Source organism: Pelobates fuscus, chromosome 6 (genome assembly GCF_036172605.1).
Source record: "Pelobates fuscus isolate aPelFus1 chromosome 6, aPelFus1.pri, whole genome shotgun sequence".
Lineage (NCBI taxonomy): Eukaryota > Metazoa > Chordata > Amphibia > Anura > Pelobatidae > Pelobates > Pelobates fuscus.
In genome coordinates, this window is record NC_086322.1 from 232250401 (window position 1) to 232270066 (window position 19666).

Sequence of the window (19666 nt, forward strand, 5' to 3'; positions counted from 1 at the left end):
TGAGCTGCAGACTGTGCTGTATCTCGCAATATCAAGAAGTCAGAGCTTTGCCGTGGTAACCCGCGGCAACGCTCTGATTGGCCAGATATCGCGAGATACACCACAGTCTGCATTTCACACCCAGCGGAGCTGCAGACTGTACTGCCTCTCTCCCTAGGCAGACGGGGTCATGGACCGAGGACCTGACAAGTCACTCTGCTACTAGCCCGCCCCAGGGCTGAAAAGATGAAATAACTACCTGCCTGGCACCCAGAACTGCATGTCCCGGTCATGGACCAAGGACCTGACAAGTCACTCTGCTACTAGCCCGCCACAGGGCTGAAAAGATTAAATAACTACCTGCCTGGCACCCAGAACTGCATGTCCCGGTCATGGACCAAGGACCTGACAAGTCACTCTGCTACTAGCCCACCACAGGGCTGAAAAGATTAAATAACTACCTGCCTGGTACCCAGAACTGCATATCCCGGGCATCGGGCGATAGGAATTGCGCATCCCTGTAATTTTCAGCATTGAAGGGTGTGGAAAGGAACACTATGGGGGGCGGGGGGCGGGGCGGAGAGGAACACTATGGGGGATGGGGGGGGGGGGGCGGGCGGAAAGGAACACTATGGGGGACGGGGAGAGAGTTCCTACCGCACCTATTTACACACAAACACACTGCGTCCACTACACAAACACACACACAAATATTCTTGAAACATAAAAAAAATCTGACTGGCATGTAGGGATCGACAGATATTGATTTTTTTAGAGATGATAATCTGTGAACTTTCAGGCCGATAGCTCTGTTAACTGACCAATATTCTTTACGTCTACTGTATTTATTTATTTTTTGCTAATAATTATTTTTTTTATTTTTTTAAATTAAGTGGTAAATGCATAAAATATACATGCCAGTCAGATTTTTTTTATGTTTTCAAGAATATTTGTGTTTGTGTAGTGGATGCAGTGTGTTGCTGTGTGTAAATATGTGCAGTAGGAACTCCCCTCCTCCCCACCCCTTTCCTGTCTCTTAGTGCCCCCTCCATTCCCCTGTTCCTCTCCCTTTTCTTTTAGTGGTCCACCCCCAACCCCAGTGTTCAATTTTTCCCTATCCTCCCCTGTACCTTAGTGTCCTCCCTTAATGTTACTCTCACCCCCCTCCCCTCGTCTCATAGTGTTCTTCACCTACCCCTCGTAGTGTTCTTCGCCCACCCCTCGTAGTGTTCTTCGCCCACCCCTCGTAGTGTTCTTCGCCCACCCCTCGTAGTGTTCTTTGCCCACCCCTCGTAGTGTTCTTCACCCACCCCTCGTAGTGTTCACCCTCCCTTCCCCTGTCCCGTAGTGTTCACCCTCCCTTCCCCTGTCCCGTAGTGTTCACCCTCCCTTCCCCTGTCCCGTAGTGTTCACCCTCCCTTCCCCTGTCCCGTAGTGTTCTTTACCACCCTCCCTTCCCCGTCCCGTAGTGTTCTTTACCACCCTCCCTTCCCGGGTGGCGCCCGATGTGAGTACTCATCTGGTGACTGGGCTGTTTTCTGCTTGTGTTTGCGAGGGGGATTCCCGCCTATTTGGCGTCGTGTTGCCAGGCGGATCCATGCAGCCACCTCTTTTATCGCCCTCGTGAAGGCCTGTCTCTGGGTGTGAAGCGTAGTCCACAGACTGGCACTCAGCCTGTCATAGAACTCCCCTATGCGCTGGGGAGGCTTGTGGAGTGTGCGGTTCCTGATAGACTGTGCCGCCATCTTGTTTGGGACCTGGCTGCTTAGTCTCGCTTTAGGCATTGCCTCTCGTGCTGGTCGTGGTGTGGGAGTGATCGTCCCCAGCAAGGACCGGGATGACCCCCGCCGGTCCGGGGGGGGGGGGGGGTTAAAGGTGAGTACTGTGAGGGTGTCATCTGCGAGGTTACCATCCAGGAGAGCGGCCGCCTCTCCCTGGCTCTATCGCGTTTAGGCCTCCAGCTGGAATTGTGGGGACCCGGTGAGTTGCGGGTACATGTTTGATACCAAAACACCCACGTTTCCCTGGGTCTCCCCCACTCTGTAGTCACCTTCCCAGCGGTGTGCGTGCGATGAATCTGGGTATATCCCCCGTTTTAGTAGCTGGTTTGCAGGAGCTATCGTGCAGCACGTCCACCCTGCTAGGAAGCTAAGCTCCGCCCCAAGTGATAATGTTTTTCACCCCATTAAATGCTGAAATAACATTTACTAGTGCAGGGCTTGACAAACTTGCTTTCAATTTAGGAGCCCTATTGAACACTAGTCACCAGAACCACTACAGCTTAATGTCGTGGTTCTGGTGTCTATAGCCTGTCCCTGCAGACTTTTCAATGTTAAAACCGCCTTTTCAGAGAAAAGGCAGTGTTTACATTGCTGCCTAGTAACACCTCTAGAGGCTGTCACTCAGATGGCCACTAAAGTGTTGCCTATCTCGGTGCTTCATGTACAGTGATTCAGTAGACTAAAATGGTGCCCACCCCGAACTGCATCAGTTCTAGATGCAAAGCTCAACTTGGGAACCAAACTAGAACTAGGCTTCATATTGTATATACCCTTAACCAGTTTGTGTACCTGCAAGCAATTGGCTAAATCTTTTGACAGTCACTTATGGCTGAGATATGTGCCTTCATTTTATTGGGACATTAACCCAACTGGCAACCTGCTAAAAGGAATTTTAAATTGTAGATGGTGGCAACCTCTTTATTGGCACACCAGTATCTGAATTTTAGTTTTTCACAAACATTCATGATGTGAACTTCAAGAAGAATGAGCTAACTCACCATCAATACCTCGAGCTAGCAAGAGGTCACATTTAGTTTCCTATTCTGATGTGGTCTAGATCCTGTACTGACATACCCAACATTGTCAGTGGATATTATCCAATATTTGTCTTTTGCACAGGTGTAGTAGATCCACTATTATTCATGTTTATTCTTATTTTCTCTGGGTAATCTCCTTTTATGCACTGAAGATAATTCTAGCATTCTTGGTGGTTTATGCGGGGATACTGTTGTAGAATGTTTAGGTTAAATTTGGATAACTTTGTCTACAATCGGTTTTGTTTTGTAAATTTATTTTTTAATTAAGAAGAGGGGACGGGGGGAGAGCAAGAGGATTCAAGGCTGTGTTGCAGAGAGCAGGAGAGTGGTTGCTTTTTCTGCCCGACGCTGTCACCTCGCCTGGAGTTACAGATATAGCAGGCAGTCAGTCTCATGGATTATTTTAGGACATTTCTCAGGGATCAGAAAGAAGATGTGTCCCAAAGGGTGCTAGAAGTGAGTGCTTGAGATCAATGATCACTTCGGATTCAATTAGTAGCTGTGGAGTACTCTTAAGCCGCCATAAAGCTAAAGCCCTGCACCCCACCCACAATCAGTTTCTTGAAGTCTGTTGCGCACAATAAAACTTCATTCTGGTAGTTTGAAAACTGAAATTTCTCTTTTGAAAAACAGGTTTCTCCTGATGTTCTTCTAGATAAGGCCCCCAGCCAGACAAGGATTCATCACGGCTCATCTGATTTGGTATGATCAAGGGGTGAACTCTTGATACTTTTTGTTAGCATCAACTTAGATCTTTTGCCACAGAGGCTGGGCAACTTAGATCGTTTGTTTCCTGTGAAGTCAATATGCTCTTCCTTTTGAGCCTAGCGATTGGTCCCATGCCTGTAAAATTTCACGTGTCCATAACAAACGAACTGCTAGAAATTGAGACTAAGGCGTTTATTGAAGGTGGTTTGATCAGCCAGTCATCAACTAGGGCATTACATTATCTTAATGGATCGACTGCAATGACTTTGAAAACCCTGGAAACCCAAAGCCAGTCCACATGGTTGTTCTGAAACTGGAAATGTTAAAGGCTTCCATTCCTCCCTGCTGCAATCTGCAAACACCACAGTTATAGATGCTGTAGTGTGTGTGTGTGTGTGTGTGTGTGTGTGTGTGTGTGTGTGCGCGCGCGCAAATAGGTGCTGTAGTGTGTGTGTGTGTGTGCGTGCGCACACATAGGTGCTGTAGGGTGTGTGGGGGCGCTCGCGCACACATAGGTGCTGTAGGGTGTGTGGGGGCGCTCGCGCACACATAGGTGCTGTAGGGTGTGTAGGGGCGCTCGCGCACACATAGTTGCTGTAGGGTGTGTGGGGGCGCTCGTGCACACATAAGTGCTGTAGGGTGTGTGGGGGCGCTCGCGCACACGTAGGTGCTGTAGGGTGTGTGGGGGAGCTCGCGCACACGTAGGTGCTGTACGGTGTGGGGGCGCTCGCGCACGCACACAAGTTTGCTGTAGGGTGTGTGTGTGTGTGTGTGTGTGTGTGCGCGCGCACAGACAGAGCACCCCCTAACACACTGCCCCTCCAGTCACTACATCACATATACTCCCTCTGCATTCCCTATGCACAAACACGTTCGAATGTGGTTGATACATGGTGTGGCGGACCCTGTCCTATCTCATTTGGTTGCCCGTATCTATTCTTGGGTTTGTACCCTCGTTTCCCCCTTTTGTACTACCGAACATCGACCATCCCCCGGCTCATTTACTTCAAAGGAAACCATTAACCAAACATGTGTGCTTTATGGAATGGTGGCCATTTTGTCGTCCGAACCCAAGCAGCGGTACCTGGTTGTCGAGTGCCTGAAACTAATTTTGGATACTATAGCTCGCGAACCCTGGAGAAACTGTACCGCTGCCTGCTGCGCTCACAGATAAGCCAGGAGAGCGCTTTTCGGGGAAAGGACTCGTTCGGCTGAGGGGAACATTCGGTAGTATACATACAGGAACTCCCAAAAGTTGACCGTCCGTTGCTTCTTTTTACCTGAAACTATTTTGGGCTACCACCTCGTGGCTGGCCGGTCAGAACTTTACTCGATTCTGTTACCCGAATGGATCTGAGCGCTATTTGGATGTTAAGATCTGGGCTATTCGGGGATATAACACATGTTTGGTTCCTGTATAGTTTTTTTTTTTTTTTTTTGTCTGGTTCCCTGTAACTGAGAGAATTGAATTTCCAGTTTTTTACTCAATTATAATGTATATTCTTTTGTATGAGGACCCTGTGCTTGGTGGTCTGTGCATAAAATCAGAGTGTGGCTCAGTAAACCTACGTTGTAATCCCAGAACTGTGTGTCGTCCAGTTACTGGGGGAATGGGCTATATTCACTAAGCAGCGCTTTGTTCCAGCTCAAGAGGACTTCAGCGGAGATATTCAGTCTCATGATTGCAACTCCGCTATACATGGTGATCCAGAAATACCATCCAATCCTCTGTACGTGCACTTGCATGTGTTTTTTTTGTTTGTTTTGTTTTTCTTACTGTGTGAGAAGGGCTAGTTCTTCTACTTATGGTCGTAAAATAGTAATAAAAACTTGTATGTTGCAATGAAGGCGAGTACTTCTCACAAATAAGAGAGGGGTTAACGGCAGTCAAATTTATATTTATTCCGCTGTTTAAAAATATTTTTAATGCTTGTACTGTTGTCAAACAGCATTTAGAAAAGGTATGGCCCTTAAAAACCTTTGTTGCCTTCTGATGACCTTTATCACTGATTTATTGGAACATGCAAAACCAGCAGATTATGAGGACAAAACCATTCTATGATAAGGAAAAAACAATATTGTGCCTTATGCGCCAGTCCTAACTCTTTATCTTTCTCAGGGAGGAGGTAGGATTAAGGTGCAAAATTCTGCAAAACATTATCTATTCATATATAAAATACAGTTAACTGTAATTTAGAAAACTGTTTAAAAGTTGTGTTGGTCCCAGGAATGTATCTTAAACTTTTCTGTTTATTTTTATTCTAGAAATCCATGCCACAGGATTTAATTATGAGAATGAAGATGAGAAGGTGACTCTGTCCTTTCCCAGTATCCTTCAAAATGGTATGTTTCGGTCTGTTCTCATTGTATTGCATCCCACATACAAGACCCACATACTCTGTAAGCTTACAGTGAGGGGGAGGGGGGGGAGTATTTGATCCCCTGCTGATTTTGAACGTTTGCCCACTGGCAAAGAAATGATCAGTCTGTATTTTTAATGGTTGGTGTATTTTAGCAGTGAGCTGGGAGAAAGGAACAGCTTGTAACTACTTCCTCCCAGCTCACACACTTAGCAAGTTGCACGGGAGAGAAGGGCGCCCAGACCGGGAGAGCAGCAGGCCCCTAACTCCCACCAGACCCAGCTAGCCAAAAGGAAACGGGTTTGTGTGTATGTATCTGCATGTGTCTGTGTGTCAATGTGTCTGTGTATATATGTCACTATATGTGTGTGTGTGTGTGTGTGTCGGGGTATGTGTCTGTGTGTGTGTGTCGGGGTATGTGTCTGTGTGTGTGTGTCGGGGTATGTATGTGTGTGTGTGTGTGTCGGGGTATGTGTGTGTGTGTGTCGGGGTGTGTGTGTGTCGGGGTGTGTGTGTCGGGGTGTGTGTGTGTGTCGGGGTATGTGTGTGTCGGGGTGTGTGTGTGTGTCGGGTGTGTGTGTGTGTCGGGGGTGTGTGTGTGTCGGGGGGGTGTGTGTGTGTCGGGGGGGTGTGTGTGTGTCGGGGGGTGTGTGTGTGTCGGGGGGTGTGTGTGTGTCGGGGGGTGTGTGTGTCGGGGGGTGTGTGTGTGTCGGGGTGCGTGTGTGTGTCGGGGTGCGTGTGTGTGTCGGGGTGCGTGTGTGTGTCGGGGTGCGTGTGTGTGTCGGGGTGCGTGTGTGTGTCGGGGTGCGTGTGTGTGTCGGGGTGCGTGTGTGTGTCGGGGTGCGTGTGTGTGTGTCGGGGTGCGTGTGTGTGTCGGGGTGTGTGTCGGGGTGCGTGTGTGTCGGGGTGCGTGTGTGTGTGTCGGGGTGCGTGTGTGTGTGTCGGGGTGCGTGTGTGTGTCGGGGTGCGTGTGTGTGTCGGGGTGTCGGTGTGTGTGTCGGGGTGTCGGTGTGTGTGTGTGTGTGTGTGTCGGGGTGTCGGTGTGTGTGTCTGTAGGGGTGTGTGGGTGTGTGTGTCTGTAGGGGTGTGTGGGTGTGTGTGTCTGTAGGGGTGTGTGGGTGTGTGTCTGTAGGGGTGTGTGTGTGTGTGTGTGTGTCAGGGCATTTATTTGTATGTCAACCTGTCAATATATGTATCTGGGTGTCATTGTGTGTGCATGTGTTAGGGCAGAGAAAAACATATATATTTGAAATAAAGGCAAATATATTAATTACAACATTTTGTTAATGAGAGGGGTACAATTTATGGAAATGGGCTGCCATGGGGTACTCAAGCGAAAAAAGGTTGGGAACCACTGTTCTATGGGATTACGGTCTGGAGACTGGCTAGCCCACTCTACAACCTTCATGTGCTTCTTCTTGAGCCACTCCTTTGTTGCCTTGGCTGTGTATTTTGGGTCATTGTCATGCTGGAATACCCATCCATGACCCATTTCAATGCCCTGGCTGAGGGAAGGAGGTTCTCACCCAAGATTTGACGGGACATGCCATCGTCCCTTTGATGCGTTGCAGTTGTCCTGTGCCCTTAGCAGAAAACCCCCCCAAAGCATAAAGTTTCCACCTCCATGTTTGACGGTGGGGTGGAGTTCTTAGAGTCATAGGCAGCATTCCTCCTCCAAATACGGCGAGATGAGTTAATGCCTAAGAGCTTGATTTTGATCTCGTTTGACCACAACACTTTCACCCAGATCTCCTCTGAGTCATTCAGATGTTCATTGGCAAACTTCAGACAGGCCGGTACATTTGCTTTCTTGAGCAAGGGGACCTTGTGGGCGCTGCAGGATTACAGTCCTTCACAAGGTAGTGTGTTACCAATTGTTTACTTGGTGACTGTAGTCATTAACAAGATCCTTCTGTGTAGTTCTGGGCTTATTCCTTACAGTTCTCATGATCATTGAAACTCCACAAGGAAACGCACCAGACCGAAGAAGGCTGAACGTTATTTTGTGTTTCTTCCATTTGCGAATAATTGCACCAACTGTTGTCACCTTTTTACCAAGCTGCTTGACTATGGTCTTGTAGCCCATTCCAGCCTTGTGTAGGTCTTCAATCTTGTCCCTGTCTACAATCTTGTCCCTGACATCCTTGGACAGCTCTTTGTTCTTGGCCATGGTTTGGAATCTGATTGCTTCTGTGGACAGGTGTCTTTCATACAGGTAACGAGCTGAGATTAGGAGCACTACGTTTAAGAGAGTGCTCCTAATCTCTGCCAGTTACCCGTATAAAAGACACCTGGGAGCCAAAAATCTTGCTGATTTATAGGGGATCAAATATTTATTTCACTCATTGACATGCAAATCAATTTATAACTTTTTTGACATCCATTTTTCTGGATTTTTTTTTTTTTGTTATTCGGTCTCTCACTGTTAAAATACACGTAACATTAAAATTATAGACTGATCATTTCTTCGTCAGTGGTCAAACGTTCAAAATCAGCAAGGGATCGAATACTTTTTTTCCCTCACTGTACATTAAAATTCTGTAAATTTATATATTCAGCATGTGCATGTGGAGCCTTGTCAGACAACATATCATGCATCTGTAAAAATAAAACAAATTACTCAAGTGTTTAGTGGATACACCCACCAATGCATCAGTCCAGATTAGTAAAAAAAACCACACACACGCCTAGATATATATCCATCAACAAAAACTTTTTTTTTCCTTCTTCAAATTACCAGCACCATATATTCTTAAATGAATTATTAATGAAGTAAAATGTAGCAACAAATCATATAATGCAGAAGATGTTTCAAAATATCCAGCACTGTAGAAATATATTCAGCGTCCAATATTCACTAATCTTTCCAGGTACCTTAAGAGATGAAAAAATAGAAAATACATAGAATTTATATAAATAATGAAAGATGATATACAAGATATACAATCTTAAAGCAAGCATGGTTAGTAACTACAAAAAAGGTTTCTACTATCAGTGTCCAATTGCAGTCATGAACTTCAACTTATACGATTTTTAACCAGTCTCAGTTCGATAGCAAAGATAAATATTTACAAAATTCATCAGTCGATATATTTTCAAATGTACAAATAAAATAAATGTCAGCGCTTAAATTATAAAAAAAACAATTGCAAAGAGTTTTTCAAATTCCCAACATCATATATTCTCAACTAATTAATGAAGTTAAATACAGCAACAAATAGTATAATGCAAAAGATGTTTCAAACTATTGGGCCCTATACATATGTATCCAGTGTCCAATATGCACAAATATCTCCAGGCACCTTAAAAGATACAACAACAAAAAACTACATAGCATAATACTGCAAAATTTGAAGGAAAAAAAAAAAAAGGGCTTAAAACGTATAGTATAAATGTAAAAATTTTTCCAGGACAGGATTCAAATAACCTAAAGACATATTGCCTAACATGGTTTTGCTGCATGCTTTGTCTCTTTATTTATTTTTATATCTTCCAGGTCATGGAATGTTGAAGATCGATTTTGTTGGTGAACTGAATGATAAGATGAAGGGTTTTTATCGCAGTAAATACACCACGGCTTCTGGAGAAGTGCATTATGCAGCTGTCACTCAATTTGAGGTAAGAAAGATTTGCAGTTTGTGAAATATGAAGTATATATGGTTTTTCAATTTACTTTATTTTTTTCACCAGTGTATTCTGCATACAGGGCATATTATATGAATGCTGCATGTATTGTATATTTATTACTGTTGGATATTTTGCTATATAAGTAAATATAGTGCTGCTGTGAGCTGTGAGTTTTTCTTGTTGCAGGCTACAGATGCAAGAAGAGCATTCCCCTGTTGGGATGAGCCATCCATTAAAGCAACCTTTGATGTCACTCTAGTTGTCCCCAAGGACAGGGTGGCTTTATCCAACATGGTATGTTCATGTCTTCTGAGCACAGTGCACATTCTTTTCCAAGGAACTGTTCTTTGTGTCCTGTCTCTAATGGCTTTTTTATTTTTTTATATAAATCCTCTTTACTTATTGCGGAGTTTAATTCCCACTGCTTTTCTCTGAGCTTCAAGAAAAACTCTCCTTTTTAAATGTATTAATTGAAAGCTTTATTTTTGTCCTTCAGGATATGTAAAGTACAAAGGAAAACCATTCCCCCAAAGATAAAAACAAAACTTAATCTTAAATTCTGCACATGCAGCCATTCCAACTGTTTCCCCTCTACTTTTTTTTTCTTCCTATAAATATTTAATATTCTTTTTTACTTGTATCCCCAACTCCTGTCACCTGTTTTAAGAATATGGTTGAAAGGAATCCATACCCAGATGATGAGAGCCTCGTGGAAGTGAAGTTTGCCAGAACCCCTGTCATGTCAACATACCTTGTTGCCTTTGTGGTGGGAGAATACGACTTTGTGGAAACACGTTCAGCAGATGGGATTTTAGTCCGTGTGTACACGCCTGTTGGAAAAGCCGAACAGGGGAAGTTTGCATTGGAGGTATGTCATTGTATATTTTAATTTGTGCAAGCTGCAGACTGGTAGATGAATACTTTGTGGTTTTGGTACAAGTTTATACACAAATTAAAATGAACTTTATTTATAGCCACAATCAGTCTCATTTTAAAGTGATTTCTCTGAGGTGCTCAAGTTCAAGTCCTTGTGTTTAATTTTCATCCTGCAGGTTGCTGCTAAAACTCTTCCTTTCTACAAGGATTACTTCAATGTGCCGTACCCTCTACCCAAGATTGACCTCATCACCATAGCAGACTTTGCAGCTGGTAAAATTCCCACTGACATTTTCTGTGAAAATGAAACTTCCCTGTGATCAGCTTCACTTCCTTACTTGTGTTTATTTTTCACAGGAGCTATGGAAAACTGGGGTCTGGTTACCTACAGGTGAGATAATGTCTCTCTTCTTACTAAATTACTAGATCAGTGGGTCTGCTTTGAGGGATTGTTTCATGTGGTGTGTGTAACGGACCGTTTTGCTCACCAGAGGTTAAAAACCGTTTAGCCGATATTCCCCTTTCCAGATACACCGACCGCTACTGTAAGCACCAATCTCCCGAACTGCAAACACATGAATTCACCAACTCCCGAACAGGAAACACACGAACCCGGGAAACAGCCGAACAGGAAAAGCATACAATCAGCTTACACTCCTGGCAATCAGCATACCATCCAAATCCCCCAATAACGAGATGACACTTCGGTTTGAGGGTTAAGCAGAATCTGACTCTACTGGCACATACAGCCTCTTTTATTCCCAATCCACAAACATAGTACTGCCCACAGGGTTTTACAGAACAACCAATCAATCCGTACAATACACACAGACACTCCCACACAAAATCCTCCCCTCTGCCTGATATGATTACTGAACACAATGGGTGATATAATTATCACAGGCCGAGGAATACAGATTTTCCACATTATTCATAACTTTGAAAGTATGCATCACATTCACATAAAACCTACATTTTCCGAATCAGCATACTAAAATACAAACATATGTCAAAATCATCCAAATTGGTTCATTGGTTCAAAAGATAGATCGAAGTCCTTTGTGACCAAATGAAGCATGGCTTTTCTGTCCAAAACCAGTTCCACAGAGTCTTCTATCCTGGAGATAATTGAGAAGTAATCCAATTATCTCCAAGGACAGAGGCAAAACTCCATTAAGCACATGGCAGTAAAAAGACAGTAAAATACTAGCTTAGATCTGAGCGCACATTATTACCGGATGGCGCTCAGATCACATACAGTTCAATCGCCATGGAGCCAAAGTCTTTCGTACAGTCTTTCAGTATACGGCTGAGCTCCATGGCATAGCTATCTGGGGTAGCATGGCTTTAACAGTCTGCAGAAAGGCACAAACCAGCCTTTCTGCAGGGAAAAAGAACAGGGGCCATAGTCTAAAGGGAGCAGGCGAGCAACCAGGCTTCTCCAGTGCACAGTGGCGAGATTGGTTCCGCCACAGAGTGGTAGGGTAATCAGTAACACCACTGTACGCACGGATATCTTGGATTGGTTTTAAATGGTAAACATAAGTAATATATAGTAATCTTTATAGGAAGACTAAAGGTCCCCAGACCAAAAAATACTTAATCTTCTGTCTGTCTGTCTGTCTGTCTGTCTGTGTATATATATATATATTATGTTTGTATGTATATGTATGTATGTATATATATACACACCCAAACCATATTCAAGAAATAACTTATGTCAAATTGTACTCTGTTTTCACATAGGCTTAATGTAGTTGTTCTGGTGTCTATTGCCTGTCCTTCAAGCTTTTTAATATTAAAAGTGAGTGTTTACATTACTGCCTAGGAACACCTCTCATGGCAGTCTCTGCATACAGTCACTGAACACTCCCGATAGAGCTGCATTGATTCAATGTATCTCTGAGAAGATGCAGATTGGCTCGGTGCTTGCACATGCACAATAGCCTCCCAATGCTTTCCTATAGGAACGCATTGGATTGGTTGAGATCACCAAAGTTGATCTCTGCCACGGAGACGATGCAAGCTGGGACGAAAACAGCAGGGTACTGGGTAAAAATGTAAGTAAACTACCTTTTAAAGGGAAGAAAGTGCACCTAAACTGTGTTTTAACCATAGTGCCAGGAATACGTTTGTATTCCAGACACTATAGTGTTCCTTTAATTGTAGCCTGTAGTCCATTTCCTTTAATGTGTTTTTATGAACTTGTTCCTCGCAGCCCCCTCTCCTCTGGCAAAAATCCATACCAAACAAAAAACCCAAATCCCTCTAAATGCTTTTTAATGTAGCATTTGTAACACTTTGAGCCTGGCTAACCACTTAGTTTGTATTCTGTTAATCTGCTCATTAAATTCATGGACAAAATAGGGTCTACTTAAACTACCACTGATATTTATATAACTGGTGTTACAATACACAAAAAAAAAAAGTAAATTATTTTGTCAGTTAACAAAGATCGATGTGTTTTACCACAGGGAGACTGCTCTTCTCATTGATCCCAAGGACTCTTGCTCCTCCTCCCGCCAGTGGGTGGCTCTAGTTGTTGGACATGAACTAGCTCATCAGTGGTTTGGGAACCTGGTCACTATGGTATGAACCGTTTCATTCTGTCTAATATACACTTAAAAAATTTAGGTTCAGTCTTGTGAGATAGTAGTGTTTCAAAATCCATTAAATAACCATTATTAATGGAGGCTTAGAAACTCTAACAATGCTCAGTTTATTATTGTTTTGTGCTGTATATTTGTTATCCTCTCTAAATGAAAGCAATAACAAGGAATCTTTCAGTGTTTTTCATTTGTTACTGTGGAGGTTTTTTTTCCAAGATAGTAAGGGAAAAAGTCAAAAGATGACTTTTGCTATAGACCAGTGAGACTTGTGAGCACTGCGATTTCACTTTATTGAAAATAACACATTTAAGGTTGTGCTTTTTGATGTTGCTTGTGTGACAAAATAATTTAATATAAATATAGATAACAAATTCACACTCATGCAATATTAGACTCTGTTCTAAAGTATTCAAGCACACGTGGTAATAACACCACCACAAATATCTCCTTTAAAGTAATGTAAAACTAAACAAGAAATCTTTTTCCAATAATTCAATATTGTCTACAGACAATTGCTAAAAGGGTCGAAATTTCTAGCACTCACGTGCTTTTGAGCAGAAATGCAGCTTAAGTTGGTCCAGTCCCCATTTTAGGATATAGGATTAATCCAGGAACAAATAAAGTGATATTCAATGTATTAAGCATTCAGAACAGTAGTGGGAAAAAATAATTTCTGTATACAGAACATGTTCTGTATTCCAAGAACACACATTTGTGCTTACGAAGCCTTTTAGGTGAAGCATATTAACGTATATTACTATTTTAGTAAATTGAATGTCACAATATGTTCCTGGATTTGTCCTTTATCCCTAGATGGGGATTTACTTTCTTAAGCTATATTTTATTTTGAGTGAGGTTCTGCTCAAAACTATAGTAGTCATTTCTACTATTAATCTGTGTGTATTATGTTATTGGGGACTTTTCTTGTTTCCTTTCGATATTGCTTTCACATATTTATACTTTGAGGAGATAACTATGGCATGAGTAATAACTAATTTGCATTGAATCTAACAACTGTAAATCAGGTGAGTGTAAATTAATCTTTTATAATTTTTTTTTTTAATGGAATCATGTTGTATCCCCCTTTTTAATTTTATGGTGCATAAATACACCATCTGAAAGAAGAAATATAAGTGTTGGAGGTCAGTTCTTATAAAAACTGCACTAGAACTGGAAGTTGGTAGCAGGTTCTGCTCCAGGTATAGCATTCAATCTAAACAGTTTCCAACTCATAGCAGTCTTAAAATTTGAAAAAGTACTTTTTTATTGACCAAGACCTTCAGCTGGGACATGGCACGGACTGTAGCACAAACAGATGACACTAATGCATACCGTGCATTAGCGGCACTTCATCAGAGACCATGAGACTGATGAAGTGTGCTACTCTCCATTGTGTCCCAGTCGAATGTCCTGATTAAACAAAGATACATTTTGAAATTTTACATTTGCTATAAGTTGGAAATTGTTTTCTGTTAGTTCATACTTTATCACATGGTTACCTGGAGTGTAATCGGAGTGCTCTTAGCCAATAAACTAAATCCTGCAGCTTCTGGCTTTAGAAGAGGCTGTGACGTGCCCATCAGACCCCAGGTAAATTGTCAAACCATTCATGAATGGTTTCACTCCTTAAACTGGTAGGCCGCCAAGGCAGTCCTAGCCCTAAACGATTGTTGCTGGCATTGTTCCTTTAAAACACATGCTCAGATAAGTCTTGCATTTTTGTATGTATGTATGGACTTGTCACTGTTGGCTCCTACCCTAAACATGCTAAAAGCATGTAAAGAATTGTACTGAAATAAACTAAAAGGTTTGATCCTTGATTAACACACTTAAAGATACACTATAGTCACCAGAACAACTACAGCTTAATGTAGTTGTTCTGGTAAATAGAATCATTCCCTGCTGGCATTTTCATGTAAACACTGCCTTTTCAGAGAAAAGGCAGTGTTTACATAGCCCCCTAGGGACACCTCCAGTGGCGACTCCTCAGTATGGATACGCTAGAAGTTCCTCATAATGCATCTCTGAGGAGGTCCTCGATGGCCAAGCCAGCGTTTGGTCCCGCCGCCTTACTGATTTCAGCCAGTTGGATGAAATCATAAATTCAGATGTCGGCAAGAAGGCGGATTGGAGCCCAACTTAAGATAAATATATATTTTTTTTTTAAAGGGGTTGGGAGGGTGGGGGGGGAAGGGAGGGTGGGGGGGGGAAGGGAGGGTGGGGGGGGGGGAAGGGAGGGTGGGGGGGGGGAAGGGAGGGTGGGGGGGGGAAGGGAGGGTGGGGGGGGGGAGGGGAGGGGCAACCAAAGCATACTTTTTAATGTTGCCATATGCATCTTATATATTGTTCTTATACTACTAACAGGAATGGTGGACCCACCTCTGGCTTAATGAAGGTTTTGCTTCCTGGATAGAGTACCTTTGCGTAGATCACTGCTTTCCAGAGTACGATATTTGGACTCAGTTTGTGTTTGCGGACTACACTCGTGCCCAGGAATTAGACGCGCTGGATAACAGCCACCCCATTGAGGTGTGAAACTGTCTGTCCCTTATTTCCTCATTCCATCATTCCTCATAACATAACATGACAATTTGGAGAAGAAACTAGTTATTTTCTACCATTTGGGTTAAACAGTCATGTAACTTGTAATTTAATCCTTTTAGTTATTATGCTTTTACATTTGTTGTGTTCTACTTTTATATTGGGTGTTTTTTCAGTTTTCATACTCTGTATGGATGTATCACTGGTGCAAAAATGGGATTTTTACTTGCTTTAAAGAAGACATTTCCAAATGTATTCACCTATTTGGCATTCATAGACAGTGTTTTTGCATCCATTTCTAACTTGTGACTTGTTAATCAGGATGTGAGAAAAATCTGTGTAGTGTAAATCTGCGTGTAATAAGTATTTTATTACAATATATAAAATTAGCTACTTACACTTTTAAAATTATTTCTTCACATATGAAAATCCAGCATGTAAAAGCGAATAAATAAGTCGCCTCAAAATAATTTTTCAAGGGTGTTAGCTCTCCCACTCTGTGTTCTTGTACAATCATCATCTTTATTTTCATTTTCTGTGTGTGTGGTTGATTTCTTTCATGCTTATGTGTAATTTGTACAGTATACATTGCAAAAAAAATTTTTTTTTCCTTTAAGTGTATTCATTTATCCACCTGTTGACCTTATACGGAGGCTTTTGCAGCCATAGAAGAGGGTAGTAATTCCTTGTAACACCCTTCCTTACTTTGTGCTGTAGGTCAATGTAGGACATCCATCGGAAGTGGATGAAATCTTTGATGCCATATCTTATAGCAAAGGAGCTTCTGTGATCAGAATGTTACACGATTATATTGGTGATGAGGTAAATACATTTGCTGCTACAAAACACCTTTTGTACAAGTATTTGTCATGCTAGGACCACAACATTTGTGTTTCTTTTTAAAGGGTAAAGCATGATCTGCTTAGGCTTTTATAAAAGCTGATTGCCTTTGCTGTGTCAAATATATCTCCATTGCAGAATCCTACACAGGAGAATAAATTGCATTAGTAATATGGCTAAATGAATCATGATTATTTAACTTTTTGTTGATGTTGTTTTAAAGCGAGGACCATGCTAAGCAGCTCCTTGGTTTTTTTAAAACTGTCCATTCGTAGTTTGTGGTTATTAATGTAGACCAAGCATGTCCAACTCAGTCTGGCACTAGCCACATAAACAAGGTTTGAGTTTATGTGGGACGCAAAAACAAAAAATATCTTACATTTTCATAGAAACGTAGATTTATTTTAAAAAGTACAGTATAAAAAAAACTCTACTAAACCACAGCACCCCACTCTACCTCCCTGTGCCAAATCTGAGCCCCCCCCGCTGACAGACACACACACATACTCACTGACACACACACACACACATACTCACTGACAGACACACACACACACATACTCACTGACAGACACACACACACACATACTCACTGACAGACACACACACACATACTCACTGACACACACACATACTCACTGACACACACACACACACATACTCACTGACACACACATACTCACTGACACACACATACTCACTGACACACACACACTCACTGACAGACACACACACACTCACTGACAGACACACACACACTCACTGACAGACACACACACACTCACTGACAGACACACACACACTCACTGACAGACACACACACACTCTCTGACAGACACACACACTCACACACTCTCTGACAGACTCACACACTCTCTGACACACACACACACACACTTACACGCTCTCTGACACACACACACACACACTTACACGCTCTCTGACACACACACACACACCACTTAAATTTATTGTTTCCTACCTTTGGGAGCTGGTGTGGAGATCTTCTGTTTGGAGATCTCCTCCCTGCTCCCTCGCGCGGTTTAGTGATGCCGGATGCCCCTGAATATGACGTCATATTCCGGTGCCCGGCTTCAATACAGACGGCGAGCGGGAGGGAGCAGTGAGCAGCAGGAAGGCTGAGCTCCTTTGCTGCATCCACCGTCCCTTCCTCCCCATCCGGGTAAGTGTTAGCAGAGTAGGCACCTGCAATGTGGGGAAAGCAGGTGCCTCCTGTGCTTTAACACCAGCATGTACTCGCAGCTCGCCGGGCCACAAAGATGGTCCTTGTGGGCCACGAGTTTGACATGCTTGATGTAGACTGTTTAGGGAAATTGAAAGGTCATCATATTTGAACTATGTAAGCAATTACAGGCGTCATAACTAGTTTTCATTCTAAAACTTGTAATATTTGCATTTGCCCATAACAATATAAGTGAAGGTCTGTGAGCGAACTGAGCAGTGCTACAATTTCCAAAGTAAGCTTTATACAGGGTGGCTCTGTATTTCTCCACTACACTGCTACCACATTACTCTAGTAGGTGTCTGGTAAGGCACAGTTGTCACACTCTGTATTAAGCCAATGTAACCTGGTTCATTCATAAAAGAAACATGTGCTTGTTTTTCTGACATATGGTGGCAGTACGTATGGGTTGTGCTTCCTAATTGGGACAAGCATCTGCAAGATAGGTGATTAAGAAAAGTCCCTCCCCTATACCCTATAAAGGGCTTCCACCGGCAAACCCACCCCAGTTCTTCCTTGTCCCAGCAAGGGACGGGTCAAGCGTCTGTTAATGATGAGGCACACAGGTTGCTGTCTGGGGGTGAAAGCCCGATAGCCACCCGGGTGGTAGGCTGAGCGGCATGGCTCTGTCCGTGGAAGTTTCTGGAGCCCTTTCTGTTTAACTTTGCGCCGAGTGTGTACTGGCTTGGTGAGTATGGGAGGGCCGGTGGTCGTCTTCATTATGTTACAGGTCGTGCGCCTGCGCACAGTGGTGGAATGCACGTCTGGGTGGTGTTGTATTCCATCGAAGTTCCGGGAAACCGCCGAGTGCGGATCACTGTGCTGTTACCTCTGGCAGCAGGATGCTAGTCAAAAGGGTTCCCCGTGTCACCAATCCCCACATGGCTCAGAGGTTTTCAAGGTAAGATTAGCTGATCTTTGCTTTGAAAATCTGTTCTGATTTAAATTGCAAGTTATGGATGGAATTTTTTGCAGAAAGTGGACTGCATGTGCAAAATGGACTGTTGGTACACGGTGGAATGCCTCTGCTATACACAAGGCTTTTGCTTATTGTATCTGTGCTACTCCCCTTAATATGGTTCTGAGGTTTATAAATGTGACCAAGCTGCTGCAATTTCTTGGGTAAAATTAAGCAGAGAATATGCAATCGTTCCTATCTTTGAATTCTTATAGAGAATCAAATAGTGTATCAGCTGCTCTGCCTGAGTTGTTCCGCAGAGATTACTTCTAATGTCTGGTGAATGTTTATCAACCTCTTCTTAAGACATGTCTGGTTCATCATACTGTGTGGAGTTGGTTCCCACCTGATGTACTGAGCAGATTCTTAGGAATGAATCGGTCACGGGGCAGGATAAATCTGCTAAACTTTGAGAGTTATCTGTTTGTCAAAACCCATGTCTTTCTTATGTGCAGAAATGGGAACACTTTGTGTTAAGAGCCTTTCTGTCCCGGCATTTAATATGTTTACCATCAAATTGGTAAATGTTACATCCCCAGGTACACTGGGAATCCATAAAATTCCGCAGAAGTAACTGCTTTAAAAACCCAGTCATTAAGAAGGCTGAGACCTCTTGCAGATGTTCTTTCCAGACTGCTGGGTTTCGGTATGGGTCTTTGCTGGCAGGTGCAGCGGTGTCCAAAACTTATAACTTTGTTTACAATCGTTAATGGAGGTTATTTAAATCTCCTGATAAGCAGCTTGTCAGTTTCCTATTTTATTTGTGATTGTCACATACTTTATATGAATTTGACAATGACGACCAAGATCATGGGTTGATCTGCTGTTTCCTATTATATACTGGTGGCTTAAGCTTGGACAGCAGATCAGCGTCCTTTTCGGTCCCCTGTTTACTCCCATTAGGAAAAGGGGTATCTTTTATAACCGATGTTATATGTCGAAAAAGGAAAAAAACTCTGCCTCAAGACAAGTAGAAATAGGTCTGTCATGAGTAGGCGTTTCGGACGCCAAGAAGCTTGGAGGCGTAATCCTGCATTTCTGCAGCTCAGTGGGTTTAGACCTTGTTCAACCCTTGGGGTTCACAGGTTCATTTCCCCTGCAGGGTTG

At 43.0% G+C, this 19666-nt stretch overlaps 1 protein-coding gene across 1 annotated transcript in view; it reads left to right on the forward strand.

Annotated features, from left to right (window-relative positions):
• NPEPPS (aminopeptidase puromycin sensitive) overlaps window positions 1–19666 on the forward strand; it is a 144177-nt gene that overhangs the window by 72928 nt on the left and 51583 nt on the right. The window contains exons 3-11 of the mRNA XM_063458839.1: window positions 5771–5848; window positions 9362–9483; window positions 9679–9786; window positions 10160–10360; window positions 10545–10641; window positions 10726–10759; window positions 12843–12957; window positions 15342–15506; window positions 16236–16340. Coding sequence (XP_063314909.1) covers window positions 5771–5848; window positions 9362–9483; window positions 9679–9786; window positions 10160–10360; window positions 10545–10641; window positions 10726–10759; window positions 12843–12957; window positions 15342–15506; window positions 16236–16340 — 1025 coding nt within the window. The remainder of the gene's footprint in view (window positions 1–5770; window positions 5849–9361; window positions 9484–9678; window positions 9787–10159; window positions 10361–10544; window positions 10642–10725; window positions 10760–12842; window positions 12958–15341; window positions 15507–16235; window positions 16341–19666) is intronic.